General features: G+C 36.8%; 1 protein-coding gene across 1 annotated transcript; it reads left to right on the forward strand.

Annotated features, from left to right (window-relative positions):
- Positions 1 to 7,450: 7,450 nt before the first annotated feature.
- LOC140796230 (protein PHLOEM PROTEIN 2-LIKE A1-like) lies at positions 7,451 to 8,437 on the forward strand. The gene is made up of 3 exons (XM_073149165.1): positions 7,451 to 7,536; positions 7,637 to 7,767; positions 7,907 to 8,437. The coding sequence occupies exons 1-3, from the start codon at positions 7,504 to 7,506 to the stop codon at positions 8,268 to 8,270; spliced, it is 528 nt and encodes a 175-aa protein (XP_073005266.1). The 5' UTR covers positions 7,451 to 7,503; the 3' UTR covers positions 8,271 to 8,437.
- Positions 8,438 to 18,774: the final 10,337 nt, after the last annotated feature.

Raw genomic sequence — 18,774 nt, forward strand, 5'->3', positions numbered from 1 at the left:
ACAATGAAATACAAATATCAAATAATGGTACAACTCAATATCTGGTTAAACTATCTTCTGTACCATCTAATGTCTATAACTTACCTCATATTTGCTCTAAAATATCTCATCAATATATCTTAAGTCGGTATCATGTATCATAATATCGGTGAGGGTTAGAAAAGAAATAAAGAGAGAGTCATGAGTAAAAGACTCAGTGAATAAACCTTACTTCGAATTAGTGATATTAAATAGAGAGTAAATCATGTACTAGATAATATGAATAAAAAAGAGCATCATGTCATGAATGAGTATATGAATGTTCCTCAATAATACATAAATGAAAAGTATATAATATGTCATAACTAATAAAATATATAATCATCGACAATGAATAAATAAATTTTCATGTCATACTATTATCATAATTCTCTCTCAAATATGACACATGATGAATGTCGACCATGACGATACTATGATATCAAATGCAACCATATATAATGTATATTATCCACTCGATAATCAGGTAATCATATGATAATGAAATCATATATATTTTTCAACATCTCAGTCATCAATGTCAGCTCTATATGTCATCATCATACTAGACCACTATGCACAGTCAACACCCGGTACCCAGTCTCAACATCATGCCTGAATGCTTAGAACATACTCTGTCACCTGCAAGGAGTATCTCAAATATAACCATACTCTGCCACCCGCTAGGGTATCAACATCCATCCAGATCGGGCACCTATCTAGCTAATAGAAACCTCGTGAGGACAACTTGCCACATATGCCGTAGTGAACGACATGTGTTTGAATGTCTGCTGCGCACACAAACTAACGACCTCGGACGTAAGGCCATAGGATCGTGACTATGTCGAGCGATCAATCATCCACCAAGTGCGTCCTAACCCTCGTTCCCACTCGAGTATCCTCACGCTTTTTATCAACTATCATATCAATCACATTCCATGTTGTCCTTCTAAATGATAGATCATATGCATATATCCAGTACGATAAAATATCAATTCATAAGAGGAATTTAGGTGGAACAGGAATGAAGAGAAAAATGATGCAATATAGTCTCCCACCACTTAGTCAACACATGCATACTCATGCTAATCTATGACATGCATAATTATGCTACAGATCGATTGGACATAATGTTAAGATTTGGAACCAAAGATACGCTATGCAACTATTCCTTCAAGTTCTGGATGTATTATAGGAATCAGTCCGTGCAACCGTGAGAAGATATTCTTCAAATATTCTCCAGTAGTCAGAAAATTACGGAACCAATTCGGTTAGATCCATACTTCCTGATCTACAGCCCTTTGCAAATTCGAACTGTAGCAGGGACAAAAATATGGAATAACATGGGTGAGGGTGGTGGTGATGGGTGGAGTGGATGTTAGGATTATGGATGGATATGGAGATGAAGATGGATTGTGGATGTGATGTCGGAATATAGATGAAGGGAACGAAGTTGTCGAGATTCCAAAGAAAAGGGGTGGCTTGACAGTCGAGGGAGATTAGAAGTTAGGAGAAACCTTGCCAAAGGTTGAGGGGAAGGATGGTAAAGAGGGAGGAGTGCGATTAAGGTACATAGATGATAGAGAGGCAAAAAAATCAATATTTCAATAGCATAATAAAGTTGGCTACCATCCACGTATATGTAGAGGCTAGCCAACAGGTCCTAAAATAATATGAAACCCTAATTCTAGAACTTTCCCGTCGATCACGTTCGAACGCACCAAAAGATGTTCTCTATATGTGCGAACGCGATGCAAGCGACCCCACCTGCATTCAAACGCAACCTAGAGAAATTTTATTTTAATGAAAATAAACACCTAATGCAATAAGAAAAGATCCCTACGCTTCCCCCATCTTACCCTCAAGGTGAAAAGTCAAGGAAATGCTCCAAGATATTAGTCTCCAACTCCCATGTCACCTCATCCGATAGCTTGCCAAGCCACTCAACTAAAATCTTCATCTCCAATCTGGTTCCATGTCGTCGTCGACATTTAGCAAGTACACGAACTGACTCTACGATCTCTATCTCCTCTAATGCCTCCGGTAGAACTGATCCAATAATCTCATGATCTCCAATGAGCTCTCTCAACAATGAAACATAAAAAATATGATGCACTCTCGACCCCTCCGGCAACTAAACGATATGCAACTGGACCAATACGTTTCAACACCCAAAACGGACCAAAGTAGCGATGTGCTAACTTTTGATTTCGCATCGGACGGAAGGTCACCTGTCGATACGGTTGCACCCTCACAACCACCCAACTACCGATGTCAAACTTCTGCTCCCTATGGCTATGATCATAAACTTGCTTCATGCAGTTTTGAGCATGTTTAAAATGAGCATGCAACCTCCTTAATGTGGCGTCTCTATCCATCAAAGCTAAGTCCACGTCTGTACGATCTGTAGAAGCCACTGGATCATAAGTGCGTTGTTGTCAGAGCCATGCATCCATTCACCACTTTAAATGGAGTCATGCCAATGCTACTATGGTAGGCGTTGTTGTAAGACCACTCTGCCCACAGTAAGAACTCCAACCACCGTCTCGGCATCTCTCCAACAAAGCACCTCAAGTACTGCTCAATGCCTCGATTGACCACGTCGGTTTGGCCTTCTGTCTGTGTATGGTTGGCTGAACTGAAGTTCAATCAAGTCCCCTGCAATATAAAAAACTCAGTCCAAAAGTCACTCATAAATACACGATCATGATCTGAGACAATCGTGGGTGGCATGCCATTTAACTGAGCAACATCTCTAACAAAAATTTCAGCCACTGAATTGGCTAAAAACGGATGTGACAATGCCAAAAAATGTTCATATTTGCTCAATCTATCAACCGCCACAAAAATAACAGAATAACCACGAACTAACGGAAGACCCTCTATGAAATCTATAGAAATTTCTTCCCAAACGCGGTCCGGTATTGGTAAAGGTTGTAGTAATCCGGCCAATTTCAATGTGGTTGCCTTAGCCCTTTGACAGACTTCGCAAGCACGGATAAAACTCTAAGATATCCTCCTATAAATCCTCAAGACACCCTCATGACTAGCATCTGGAGTATGATGGAAGTGCTCCAACAATTTCTGCCGCAATCCATCATTTGTAGGCACTCGAATGCATCCGCTATCCAATAGCAAACCGCCTTGATTTTCCAACTCTAGATGGCGCTTTGGATCATCCATCACCTCCTTCAACAATCTCAAGATATCTAGGTCATATGTACATGCATACCTCAGCTCGTCAAGGAAGGGAAAGGTAGGAAAAGAATAGGCTGCAAGCTCGGCGGTATCCGGTTGACGTAATAGTGCATCCCCCGCTCTATTTTCTGTTCCCTTCTTGTATTGTATTTTATAATCATACCCCAACAATTTTGTGATCCATCACTGCTGTGCCGGAGTGTGTATGCGATGTCCCATAAAGTATGGAAGGCTCATTTGATCAGTTCGGATAATGAATCGTCTACCGATCAAATAAGGCCTCTACTTAGTTACCGCATGCAAAATTGCAAACATCTTTCTCTCATAAGTCGATAATTGTTAAGATTTTTGTGACAAAGCCTTACTAAGAAAGGCTATAGGACGTCCTCCTTGCATTAGTACAGCTCCTATGCCAACACCCGACGCATCACATTCTACAATGAACTCTTTGGTAAATTCCGATAGCACTAAAATGGGTGCCGTCGTCATTGCTGTTTTTAATTTTTCAAAGGTTGAAGTGGCTTCATCCGTCCATCTAAAAGAGTCTTTTTTCTACAAATAACTGAGAGAAGAAACGATATTGCCATATCCGGCGATGAAGCGTCGATAATATCCGGTCAGCCCAAAAATCCTCTCAATCCGGTGGTAGTAGTAGGAATAGGCCAAGCGGTCATACATGCTACACAATCGGCTGAAATGATGTGGCCTAAATACTCCACTTGTGGTACTCGCAATAGACACTTGGACTTCTTGATCTTCAATTGGTTTTGCTTCAACAAATTTAGCACATCCTTCAAATGCCGCCAATGTTCTAATTCAGTCATACTATACACCAAAATGTCGTCAAAAAATACCAAGACATACCGTCGTAAGAGAGGCTGAAATATATCATTCATGAGCCCTTGAAAGGTAGCTGGAGCATTAGTGAGACCAAAGGGCATCATGACACCGCCCTAAGAGATAAGATATTTTGCAGGCTATCATTAATAATAATGTGGAAAATAAAACGTCAATAAGACAATCACAAAGACATTTAACTTTATGCGAAAAAGCCCCTAAACCAAGGTAAAATGATTAACAGATTCTGTCCAAGATCAAACCAATAACTAAAATAACTTTAGCAATTACAAGATTGACATACAAATTATCCGACGATCATCATGACACATGCTCACTTGAACTAGCAATGTACTTCTTGCGTGATTGGCTCCTTAGTTCCTTAGTGACCCTCAAGATTGATGGATCTTAAGAAACCAATTGACCAGCTTTGGTTGCGAACTCCGGTAATATCCTGTAAAAAAAAATTATAATGCGGAAATAAAGCCTAGGCTGTTGGAAAATATATTAGATTTATGATGTTGATGCACGAGAGTAGTAGTCTATGTCTTGGATTAATCCTGTGAGAAATTTGAGGTGAATGCCATAAGAATTAAACATATATTGTATATTTCTCCCTAGCGAGAAAATATTATTATTGTAATAATAGAGATAGAGTTTGAATCTGAAGAATCTTGATTACGGAAGTTGTAGATCAGGACGTCTTCAATCTTCTCTAAGTGGTTTCGTAATATTTAGCCATCTGTGGAATATCCTTTGGATAATTTCCCAAAACTGCGCATAGCTGAACTAGTTAACCAATAAATTATAACCTAATAAGACTCTAATTAAAGCAAATAAGCAGATAAGATAACTATACTCAATCCATTGAGCGCAACCTCCCCTTGATATGATCTGATCTGACCCGATTCGCATCAAGGGTCTGACTTGATTGAAGTTTTCTTAATTCACTACAAGTAGTGAAATCTCTCTTCTTGGTCTTTGCCATTATATTTATTCAAATTATTTGCACAAATCATAATAACATAATATTTCAAACATCCAGCAGGTATTTAAGTGTACAACACACAAAATATATGTATAATTTTGCTAATTAAAATCCAAATAACAAGTATAAATATTGTCAATAAACTATAAAACCAAAATAACAACTTCAAAACCAAAATAATAAGGTTGAATGTTATCAATAAATTGTGAATTAAAAATAACAAGGACGAATGTTGTCAATGGACGAATTTTGTCAATAAACTATGAAACCTAAATAACAATAAGGACGAAGTTTGTCAATAAATTACGAAACCTAAATAACAACAAGGAGGAATTTTGTCAATAAATTGCGAAACCTAAATAACAACAAGGATGAAATTTGTTAATAAACTACGAAATCTAAATAACAACAAGGACGAATTTTGTCAATAAACTACGAAATATAAATAACAACAAAGATAAATTTTTAGCAATAAACAACGAAATCTAAATAACAATAAGGATAAATTTTGTTAATAAACTGTGAAATCAAAATAACAACAATGACAAATTTTGTCAATAAAGTATGAAACCTAATTAACAAGGACGAATTTTGTCAATAAACTACGAAACCTAAATAACAACATTTACAAATTTAGTCAATAAACTATGAAACCTAATTAACATGGATGAATTTTGTCAATAAATTACGAAACCTAAATAACAAAAATGACAAATTTTGTCAAGAAACTACGAAACCTAATTAACAACAAGGACAAATTTTACTAATAAACTACAAAACCTAATTAATAGCTAGGACAAATTTTGTTAATAAACTGCTAAACCAAAATAACAAGCTCAAATTTTGTTAATACTACGAAACCTAATTGACAATAAGCACAAATTTTGTTAATAAACTACAAAACCTATATAACAATAAGGATGAATTTTATCAATAAACTATGAAACCTAATTAACATTTGTCAATAAACTGCGAAATAAAAATAACAAGGACGAATTTTGTAAATAAACTTTGGTAAATTAATTAAGAAAGCAACATCAACATTACATCACAACTATTCATATCTTCTCCTATTCCCTAAAAAAGTGGTAGTCCCATAAAATTATGAGGGCTTTCTCAATAAATGGCCTCACAAATCTTAACTACAGAATACGGACAAAAACAAAGAACTCCGACAATAATTTAAGAGAAAATTTTTAAACAATAACCTCAATGGTACTAGTCGAAAATACATAGCGAAAAATCTTGCTTGCTTATCGGTGATGAAGAATACCTTTAAAGGGAACCTTAGACATGATTTTGGGGAAGGACATGCTCGATGAAGCTAAAACCTTAGAGTAGAAGAAGACGATGGCTACGATGGATATCCCCTAGCAAAACTTTTTTTCGTTCTTCAAGTACGAAAGAACATAATAAAAATATTACTTTTTTATTTTAAGTCAAAAATTGGGATTCTACAACAGGGCAGCAGTACTCGAGTACAAGAAGGGCAAACTTGGAAGAAAAATAAGAAAGAAACCTCAAGTGCAAAAGAAACCGAAAATGACCCTGCCAAATTGAAAACTAAGTGGGTTTTCGATGCAAATAACCCTAAAAATAATTAGCAGCAGCATATGAAATAGAAGATGAATAAGATGAGTACGAGTCATTTCTCAATCTCTTATAGTGCCCCGTCAATATTTAATGAGGCACCAAATGACAGAAAGGGCAAAGTTAGAAGAAAAGTAAGAAAAAATTCTCAAGTGCAAGAGAAACCAAAAATGACCCTAACTCGCCAAATCGAAAACAAAGTGGGTTAAGATGCAAATAACCCCTATTATTACAATAATAATATTTGCCTACTAGTTAGATATACATAATATATGTTTAATTCTTACGGCATTCACCTCTAAATTCTTAGAAGATTAATCCAAAACATATATGGTACTACTCTCAAACATCAACATCATCGTGCCAGCTTACAATTATCGTTGTATATATTAAAAAATGACTATTATTATTAAATACATATCCATATAAGTAAGTCATTGTTGTAAGTCATTCTTAATGCCAATCATTCTTAATTCGTTAAGTTTGCAAGTCAAATATTATGCCAGTCTTTAGGGACTAAATAATATTGAAATTTATCTCAAACTAAGATAGGATAAGATGTGAGTTGCTTCCAATACAGCCTACTAGCTTGCATATTTTCTGCTATTAAAATAAAAAAAATAAATTTATAACGAAATACATATGAATAAGTTGTTGTAAGTCATTCTTAATTTGTGCGAGTCATTCTTAAATTGGTAAATTTACAAGTCATTCATTAAGCCAGTGATTCATATATTATAAGTCATTGTTTATACATTTATATATGCTTCTAGATTCCTTGTTTGGTTCCTTTATATATGATTGTAAGCATGCATCTCAATGCATTCATCAAGTGCAGCAAAGTAAGCAAAGAAAGACAGAGAGAGTGAAAGATGGCAACTGAGGGTTCAAAATTGACAGCAATGGCAAGTTTATTTATTAGTGTTTTATGGATCAAATGCATGCATGCACTAGTGCTCATTTTCTACTCATAATCTTTAATATGTATAAAAACATTATTTGCAGAGGGCTACTGATGGTGATGTTAGTTTTGGGAATGTTGCACGTAAAGATTTTATGTTGTACCCCAGAAATCTATCCATCGCATGGAGCGAGACGAAGCAGTACTGGACATGGACTTGGATCAAGTCTGATAGGTGCTTTACAAATTTTCTAGCATATAAATTTGTAGTGCCTATTTAATTCCATTAATTTTCAGTACTGTAATCAATTATATATATATAGATATAAGAATGTCTGAGATACTCATTGAATTTACCTTAATTTGTGATTCAGGGAAAATATTTTGGTAGAAGTGCCTCGACTAGTGAAGGTGTGGTGGCTTGAGGCTACCGGGAGTTTTGATATGAGCGAGCTCATAGAAGGTACTAAGTACAGCGTCGTGTTCAAGGTGATGAAAAAGGATCCTTCAGAGGGTTGGAAGATCCCTGTGAACCTCACCCTCAACTTACCAAGCGAGATGCCATCCTCCACCACGGCTAGCCTCGATGAAATGCCAGTAGACATTTGGGCTGATCTTCATGTCGGTGACTTTGTTGCATTTGGAGCAGGGTTAATTAACTTCTCAATGCGCGAGACCACAAATACCAACCCTAAGAGTGGACTCATTATCAAGGGGGTGCAAATCAAGCCAATATAGATACATCATCGCTACGATGAAATATTTGAACTACCCACGTCAGCCTTGATAATATTAAAATAAAGTGGCGTGCTTTTGTATGCTCCGTGTGTTTAAATATGAGATCTCATGTGTGTAGTACTTTGTGTTGGTTATGTGTTAATAAAATCCATCGATGTTTTCCATCATATTGCATTGTTGATGATTAATTGTGTTGTATTACCTACCTATCTATGTCATTCTTTGCAATATCTTTAACAAATAGGGTTAGCCGCAAATATAGCGCGTGATGAAACATCCAGGCTATCATATTTATTATCTATGTATCGACCGCAATAAGAATGAAACTAGAAAATGATTATAGAATAGAGTTGCAATATGTGGAAAATATGGTGGCTAGTTTAGATAAATTTAATTGTACATATCTTATTTAATTTTGAGACCGTTTTTTGTTACCTATAAGTTAAGGTAAATAAATTTAACTTAACTTAACTCAATATTCCTTCCATTCAATTTCGTCATAAATAAAGAAGCCCAGCCACTTTATATATAGAGGTCGGGTACAATGAGTCCTACTCAGGCTAGCCCAAAATTCTTATACTATAACGCCCCCGCCGGCATAGGCACGTGCTCGCCCACGCGCGGCGCACGCGACAGGACGAATGGGGCCCGTCATGCACAGATACACTCCTTTGCACATGTAATCATGATATTATCAAATAATACTTGCTAATATATTCATACTCACATAATCCAACACCAAATGAATCATATTATCAACCAAAAAAATATGTTAACATATGAATATCCAAGTCCACAATAATATACACTAGACCACTACCTAATCTGGCAGGACCCACACAGGCCACAACAAACCATCAAGATACAACTAAACAACTAATACACGAGTGTATTATAATTGGACATGTACTATACAAATCATCGTCTGATACAATAAAGTACAAATATAATAAATAATAATACAACTCAATATCTGGTTAAACTAGCTTCTATACAACCTCACGTCTATAGCTCACCTCATCTTTTCTCTAAAATATCTCATTAGGATATCTCAAGTCGGTATCACGTACCATAATATCTGTGGGGTTAGAAAAGAAATAAAAAGAGTCATGAGCAAAACTTGATACTGTCACAATCATCCGTCTCAACTCCGAATATCATCCACCATGCTAGACTATGGTACCTGGCTCCAAACTCGATACTCATCATGCCACAAGTTCACAGCATACCTTGCCATACGCTAAGAGTATCTCTGTAAATAAATTATACCCTGCCATATGCTAAGGGTATCTCAGAAGAAAGTAATCATACCCTGCCATACGCTAAGAGAATATCAATGATAGTTGTATCCTGTCATACGCTAAAAGTACAACCATCAACCATCACCATACTCTGCCATACGTTAAGAGTATGTCCAGTATTAGTCTAGACCAGATACCGTTTCAACCATCACATCATATCACATTACATACACATATTTTTATGATTTTCTATACATGATAAATTATATGCATATATCTAGTACTACAACAGATCATGCAACTGAGAAATTTAGGTGGTAAAGAAGCCAAGAGAAAAATGATGCAATGCCGACTCTAACCATGTATCTAACACATGTATACTTCTACTAGTCTATCACATGCATACTCATGATAGAGATCATCCCGACATAAAATCATAACAGTATAATCATCTCTATATATCACTAATGTACTCATATCTCAGATTAGCCTAATCAAATGCATGATAAAATGTACTTGACTGAAATTATCTCTAGATAAAATTATATAATCATGCTGAAGGCCAAAATATGCATGTACATAATATATAATATATCCTAATTTGAGAAAGGCGTTTAGGGGATAAGACTACTCACATTGACCAAAAGACCCAACACACGTATCCCTCATGTCCACCAATAAACGATCACACATCACTAGCAAGGTCCATGAGGTCTCAAATAAGGGGTTTGGGATCTCGTCAGTGGAAGCAGCGGCGGCGGTGGCTGTAGGCTGACGTCGGTAAGGGGAACGAGAGAGAGAGAGAGAGAGAGAGAGAGAGAGAGAGAGAGAGAGAGAGGTGGTGGGGGGTTGGCAGCAGTGCTAGGGCCCGCCGCGGCCAGCTGGTCGCAGCCGGATAGCTGCGGCAACGCTACGGGGTGCGTGGCACTCCTAGGCAGCTCCCCTACTGCATGGGCACGAGGTCGGCCACAGTTTCCCATAACAAATTTTTTTTATATTTTTTATTAGTTCTAGGTTGTTACATATACGACTTGTAATAACCAAAGTAGTGTAAAAAAAGAAATTTAATTTGCTCGGAACGATGCAACCGGCCACGCTGTGGCCGGCCTCATGCCGAGCATTCCATGCATGTCGTGGCAGCGGTGGAGGTGCCATGCACCTCCACCGAGCCAATCTTCTCCACGCCACGGTGACGCGTGGAGATGGGACCCGGCCCACCGGCCACTCTACCGCCACCGCGTGACCATCTCTCTATAATTTTTTCTCTCTCTCTCTTCCCCTCATTCTCTCGATCTCTCTCTCTCTCTCTAGCTCTCTCCCACACACTCTCTCTCTCTTTCTCCCTTTAGTTCCCCAGCTATCACCGACCGTCGAGAAGAGCCGCCGTTAGCCCTTCTATCCACCGGTGAGCCTTCCTCTCTTTCCTTCTCTCTCTCTCTATCTCTCTCTCTCTCTCTCTGGTTCTCTCGGTTTCCTCTCGGAACCGCTAAAGGTTTGAGCCACCGGCGAGATGCCGTTCCCCTCCCCTGCGACCCAGCACTCTTCCCCTTTTTCTTCTTCCTCTTCTTCTTTTTCTTCTTCTTCTCTTCCTCCTCCTCCTCCATCCCTCCTTTCCTTCTCTCAGGTAGCACCCTGCAATGAGGTGCTGGGCTGAGCCCAGCATGAAGTATAGTTTATATATATATATATATATATGCATATTGTTGATTACTATTTAAAGTATATTTGATTATGTTATTAGTTATTTAATTAGTTTAGTTAATCTAATGTAATTAATTTATATGAATTAAATCTAATTATATCATGTTTAGCAAAATACCTACAACATAAATTACTATATTAATCCTAGATAGGTAATAGTAATTATTAGGGTTATATACGTATATTCTTGCGTAATTATTTGTAGTAACTTAATTTTTATTTTCATAATTGTCAAAAAAAAATAATAGGCAGATAATTATATTTTAAATACACTATTAAATAATATGGTTAATAAATAACAAAACAAATATAGGAATGAAGAGTACATGATTACCACGAGAAATTATCTTTTAGTTGGGTTAATTTTAATTAATAGAAAGACTGACATTATTTGTTATAAATAATTTCAGATTCTGACCCCCCTATTCAAGACCCCGTGGACTTAGCTACTGAGGCTTGATCGTTGTCGTAACAGCGTGAACGAGTGGTTGTTTGGTAATTACAATGGTGGTGAGTAGTCTTATCCCCTAGATGCATTTCTCAAATTAGGATATATTATATATTTATGTATATGCATATTTTTGCCTCTAGCATGATAATATGACTTCCTACCATTAGATAGTGACCATAAATCTCATGATAAGTACCCAAAGATTCATATTGAACTTCGATGGGAACTTCTCTTGACCCAATGACACGTTTCATCAAAGGGGATGGAAGTTCATTCTATAATGACGTTGACGCTATGTCGACAATAATACTCGTTTTATTCCCTGCTAAGCAAAAATCCAGAGTGCAATGGCTGGGATTCGAATACAAAATTCTTCCATGCTTCCTTCTCTTCCCGTTGTGCAAGAAAGACTATAATCAGATTTGCCTCATGTCCTATCATTGTTCGGGTGTGCTTGAGAAAGAGAATTCCCATTTCGGCAGTTAAAAAAAGCAAAATATCAGAATCAAAGGAAGAAGGACGAAATCCTTCTTGAGGGGCCAAAGAGGAAGGCGACAAGAAGGCGGACATGTGACGAAAGTAAGTCGGGCTGGCGAGCCACCCTTAGGATTGATAGACACAGAAAGAGAAGATAACTTGTTTCCCCGGGAAAGGGTGAAGATCGTCATCGAAATACATAGCCCGTTGTGGGGAAGGCTGTTTTACTGGTAAAGGCCGATCCTCTGCAAAATACGGCCGGAAAAAGTGAAAATAGAGTGGCTTCACGGAGGATGACAAAGATTGAGTCCGAGGGAGAGGGGGGTTTTCTTCGGGGCTCGAGTTTCGTCAGCTACCACTTGAGTTCGGACAAGGAAATCCAATAAGAGACTGCTTCGTTCTCGGCCTGGCTGGACTGCCTCCTCGGCACAAGAGGATGAATTGAAAGAGCTAAAGCTCCCATTGGAAAGCACTGCTGCTTGGGCAGAAAGTAAAGTCGGTTACGGGAAGAAAAAGGCAACACTCTTTGCTTTTTAGTCAAGGGGAAATAGCTCAGTTGGTTAGAGTGCTGGTCAATTTTTTTTTTAATTGATACTGATCAGTTATAATCTGATTCCTCTGCTCTGATTCACCTCCCCGGTAGTATGGAGAGCACTAATCGAAAGAATAAGGAGGGAGGGGAATCAGAGTCACTGTTCGGAAGCATGCGATCTCTGCTATTAATTCCCTTTCCTTTTTCCTCTTCCTTACAGATAAAAGTGGCCGTGAGCCTTAGCTAACTTTATATACGAACCGACCGATCCGACGGATATATAAGCTGTAGGGTTCCGCTTTTTTCTTTTTTGAGAGAATGAGCACTGTGAACTATCTGCTTCAAAAAGGAGAGGGATCCACCGAAGAAGACCCTTCCCTTTATTCGGAAGAAAAGGAGGATCTGGACAAAATAGATGAAACAGACTGGTTTTCATTGGCGATTACATCTACTGATGCTCAGATAGATAGGTACTACTATAGTCGTTTTGGTGAGATGATTATAGTCGAGCATATTTTTATCATGCATGTAATTAGACTGATCTTGGATATGAGTATGATAATGATAAATAAAGATGATTAAAATGACTATACTGTTATAATTTTATGTCTACTCAATTTTTAGCATGAGTATGCATGTGATAGATTAGCATGGGTATGCATGTGTTGACTACATGGTTGGAGACTACATTGCATTATTTTTATCTTGACTTGTTGTTATCGTACTAGATATATGCATATGATCTCTCATTTAGAAGGAAAGCATTAAATGTGATTGCTAGGATAGTTGATAGAAAGCGTAAGGATACCTGAGTGGACACGAGGGTTAGGGCCTGCTTGGAGATGATTGATCGCTCGACATAGTCGCAATCCTACTGGCCTTACATCCAAGATTGTTAGTCTATGTGCGCAACAGACATTCGAACACATGCCACTCGCCAGGGCATATGTGACGAGTTATCCTCACGAGGATTCTATCATCTAGGAAGGTGCCCGGTCTAGATTGTTGTTGATACCCTAGCGGGCGGCGAGGCATGGTTATATTTGAGATACTCTTTGCGAGTGGTAGAGTATGCTCTGAGCCTTCAGATATGATGTTGAGATCGGGTACTGGGTGTTCACTATGCACAGTGATCTAGCATGATGGTGTTATACTGAGATGTCGGTGATGATTGTGATACTAAGAATTTCATATAATTATTGAGTAATTATCATAATTTATATACCATTGCATTTGACATCATGACATGGTCGGCATGCATCATGTGTGTTATATGTGAGAGTGACACAATGATAGTATGACATAGAGATTATTTATACATTACTAAGAGTTTCTGTTCTTGATCAGTTATAACATGACATTTACTATAAATCTGGGATTATTGAGGACTTGCTTATATGTTTCATTCATAGCATGATGATTCTTTCTGATTCATATTATCTAGTACTTGATTTATTCTCTGTTTGGCTTTACTGATTCGGGGTAAGATCTATTCATTGAATCTTTAGCTCATAATAGAGTGTGGTTAGTGTTATATAATAGATGAGTTATGTTATCTGATGTATAAGTTGACATCTTTCAAAGTGTGTCTTTATCCTTATCTTATATCCTAGCAGGTAAATTATACTATACCACTGTTGTGTATATGTAGTTGTGAAAAGCTCTTGATGATGTGTTGTGGCCTATGTGGGGCCCAAGTAGGGTTATCTATATGCTGTTGATAGTTAAACTTCAGTTATTCTTAGTTTAGATGTTGTGGATAAAATTATTATGTTGATACAGGTATATTTGATTGTCAATAACTAACCAAATAGTCAGGTGCCACGCACGTGCCATGTGGGCTCGTGCCATGCACGTGTTTAGAGTTTGGGGGTTACACGACTCAAACTAGGACTTGCCTTAGACTAACCTTGTAATGCCCTCGGTTGGCACGGGCACGTGCATGCCCACGCGCCCACACGACACGCGCAACAGGACGAGCGAGGCTCATCACGCACAGATGCTCCTGTGCACATATAATCATAACATCATCAAATAAAACCTGCTAATCTATCCATGATCACATAATCCATCATGAAATAAATCATACTAATAACCAAATAAACCTATTAACATAAGAATATCCAAGTCCACAATAATATACACTAGACCACTACATAATCTGGCAGGACCCACACAGGCTACAACAAACCATCAAGATACAATTAAAACAGTTAATACAATATTACACTTTGATTCGACCTGTATTATATAAATCATTGTCTAATACAAAAGAGTACAAATATCAAATATTAGTACAACTCAATTTCTATATAAACTATCATCTATATAATCTCGCATCTATAACTCACCTCATCATTGCTCTAAAATATCTTCTCAAGATATCTCAAGTCGCTATCACGTACCACATATCGGAGGGGTTAGAAAAAAAATAAGAGAGTCATGAGCAAAAGGCTCAGTGAATAGACCTTACCCCGAATTAGTGATGCCAAACAGAGAGTAAATCATGTACTGGAAAAATACAAATAAAAAGAGCATCATATCATGAATGAGTATATGAATGTTCCTCAATAATACATAAATAAAAAATAGATAACATGTCATGACTGATAAATTGTATAATCCTCGATAATGAATAAACAAATTTCTATGTTATACTATCATCATAATTCTCTCTCAAATATGACACATGATGCATGTCGACCATGACGATGCTATGATATCAAATACAACCATATATGATGTATATTGACTACTTGATAATTAGGTAATCAAATGATAATGAAATCATATGCATTTCTCAACATCTCAGTCATCAATGTCAGCTCTATATGTCATTATCATACTAGACCACTATGCATAGTCAACACCCGGTACCCAATCTCAACATCATGCCCAAAGGCTCAGAGCATATTCTGCCATCCGCAAGGAGTATCTCAAATATAACCATACCCTGCCATCCATTAAGTGTATAAACATCTATCCAGACCGGGCACGCTTCTAGCTAATAGAAATCTCATGAGGATAACTCGCCACATATCCCTTGACGAACGGCATGTGTCCGAATGTTTTCTGCGCACTCAAACTAATGACCTCGGACGTAAGTCCAATAGGATCGCAACTATGTCGAGCGATCAATCATCCACGAAAAGCGTCCTAACCCTCGCGCCCACTCGGGTATCCTCACGCTTTCTATCAACTATCCTATCAATCACATTTCATGCTTTCCTTCTAAATGACAGAACATATACATATATCCAGTACGATAACAAATCAATACATAATAGGAATTTAGGTGGAATAGGAATCAAGAGAAAAATAATGCAATATAGTCTTCGATCATGTAGTCAACACATGCATACTCATGCTACAAATCAATTATAACAGTATAATCAACTCTCATCATCTCTATATATCATCATCATACTCATATCCCAAATCAACCTAATCAAATGCATGATAAAAATATGCTCGACTGTAATCATCTCTAGATAAAGTCATATAATCATGCTGGAGGCCTAAACATGCATGTACATAATATATAATATAACATAATTTGAGAAAGACGTCTAGGGGATAAGACTAATCACCGTCTGATCAGAAGACACGAACCACGCATCTCTCACGTCTATCAGTCAAACATCAACTCATCGTCAGATTCCACAAGGTCTTACATAAGAGGGTTCGGAGTCTAAAAATATTTAAGTACCATGAAGTTAGTTGTTTATCTAATTTGAATTAATTCAAGTAAAATATAAAGGTTTATTAGATTTAGAATCACTTTTTTTTTATTTTTGATTACATAACTAGATCTATCTTATAGATACAATTCAAATACTATAATTATACTATTATTATAAAATACTAATTATAGTATAAGGAGAACAGGTTTGTTTCTTTTTATATAAGAATATTTCTAAATATATAATTACAAAATAAAATAAAATAAAAGGCTAAATAACTATAAGTATAGAAAAGGTCTAATTATAATTAATTTTATAATTCATATTCTATCTTGATTAATTAGGGACTATGTAGTCTTTACTCGATAAGATAATTAATAAATAACTAAATAAGCCTAGTATTTTATTTGTTGCAGAATAATAATATATAATAAATTAATAGAATTACTTAAAATGTATATCATAAGAATATTAGACTAGAAATCTAATAATTATAATTTACAAATCTATCTATTAATCTAATATACATATAAGTAAATAAATAAATATAAGTATTGCCTATATTTATGTGTAATAATTTATAACCTAATTAATCATTAATTAATTATAATTAACAATAATTGTATTGATGAATATATATTATTATTAAAATAAATAATGTCTAAATCTATTTGTATTAATTAAGACAGAAATACCTAAATAAATAAATAATAAAATAAAAATAAGGATTACTAATACTAGTGCTGGGAGAAAGAGAGGCGGTGGGGGGCGGCGGCGCTGGGGCCCACCGCAGCTAGCTGGTCGCAGTCGCTTAGCTATGGCAGCGGCGGTGAGCGTGTGGCGCCTCACCACGCAAGCTGCTCATGCAGCTTGCATGGGCACAAGGCCAGCCACAGTCGTGCTAAATTTTTTTTTAGCAGGTTGTTACAAATCCTAAAGGCTTATATGACTTGAACTAGGAGTTGCCTTAGAGGCTTACATGACTTAATTGAACTTGTCTTAGTGGTTTACATAACTTAACTAGACTTGCCTTAGAGGCTTACATTACTTAATTGATTTTGCCTAGTGGCTTACATGACTTAACTAGACTTGCCTGAAGTGCTTACATAAGAGATAAATATGACCTAGAGATAAATATTGTTAGGTTTTTAATTATTGGCAATTGTGTACAAAATATTCTAAGTGTATTTTTACATGTATATGAGCTTTATACAAGTCTAGAATATCTCTGGTTTGAAGAATTGCAAAATTATTAGAGAAAACCTGTTGAGTTCACACCGCGTTCGAACGCAGGTACTTGCGTTCACACAGACCGAGAGTTGGGTTCACAAACGCGTTCGAACGCACTCGGGCCCATTCGAATGCACCTGAGATCAAGTCATGCTGTTCGAACGCACTTGGGCCGCGTTCGAATGCACCAATGAAGTTTGAAAATCATGGACTTTCATGAGTACGGATAAGACTTGGATTTGGCTCTATCTTGGAGATTATATATAAGGATTGTGATGCCCTATCTCTAGGGTGGTTGAAGAAGCATTATTGAAGGAGACTTCTTGATGCTACATCGGTTCTTCAACTAAGAAGGTTCCACTCATCTACAAAACTTAATCTTTCGTCTTAAGGGCTCTCTAGACGAAAGATCAATCTCGAGGGCTACTGAGGTTGGACTTCAATAACGAGAAGCAGTGAATCGTGGGTTCTAGCGAGCAAGACTAAGAGGAACAAAGTCGTTTTGATTGATGGGTTGTTTTGTGAGTCAGTCTTGTAACTCCTACTATTCTAGTGATTGGTTTTGATCCGAATTTGAATCCATGGTTTTTTCCCATTTGGGTTTTTCCACGTTAAAATCTTGCTGTTCATCTCTGCTTTCGTTTTTAATATTTCTTCGGACTTTTACTTAAGCGAACGAGTGATATCATTGCCTAGTATTTAGATACATACTTGTGTCTAGGGGTTTTTCTTATTGACTCAGCAAAATCAGCCTTCCTTATCCTTCTCGGATTGATTCTTCGTTCTACTACAGATAGAGTCCAAATCTAGAGAAACTTGGAATATGAATGTTTGGAGATTGGCAATCTTATTTAGCTCATTTTATATTATTCTGACGTTTGTGGGATATTGATGTGATTCAGACTAGATCAGATCACCTCGAAAGACATTGGGCTTGATAGATCAAGTATAGTTATCTTATTTATTATTCTTATGTGGTTTAGTCAAAGTCTTAGTATGTTACGATTTTATTTAATTAGCTAAATCTAACTCTGCGCAGTTTTGTAAATATATTCTCAGAATATTTTATAGATATTCGAATAATATCAAACCAATTGGATAAGATCGCCAACCTCCAAATCTACAATTTTGGTAATCACAACTTCTCCATATTCAGAATCTATCTACAGCAAAATGAAGGGTTAATCCG

This window comes from Typha latifolia, chromosome 10 (genome assembly GCF_019914945.1).
Source record: "Typha latifolia isolate L0001 chromosome 10, TyphaL0001v2, whole genome shotgun sequence".
Taxonomy (NCBI): domain Eukaryota; kingdom Viridiplantae; phylum Streptophyta; class Magnoliopsida; order Poales; family Typhaceae; genus Typha; species Typha latifolia.

Coding starts and splice junctions, on each gene's coding strand:
- LOC140796230 (XM_073149165.1), top strand. CDS start 7,504: ATGGCAACTGAGGGTTCAAAATTGACAGCAATG. Junction 7,537..7,636: donor GTTCAAAATTGACAGCAATG/GCAAGTTTATTT, acceptor CATTATTTGCAG/AGGGCTACTGATGGTGATGT. Junction 7,768..7,906: donor ACTTGGATCAAGTCTGATAG/GTGCTTTACAAA, acceptor TTTGTGATTCAG/GGAAAATATTTTGGTAGAAG.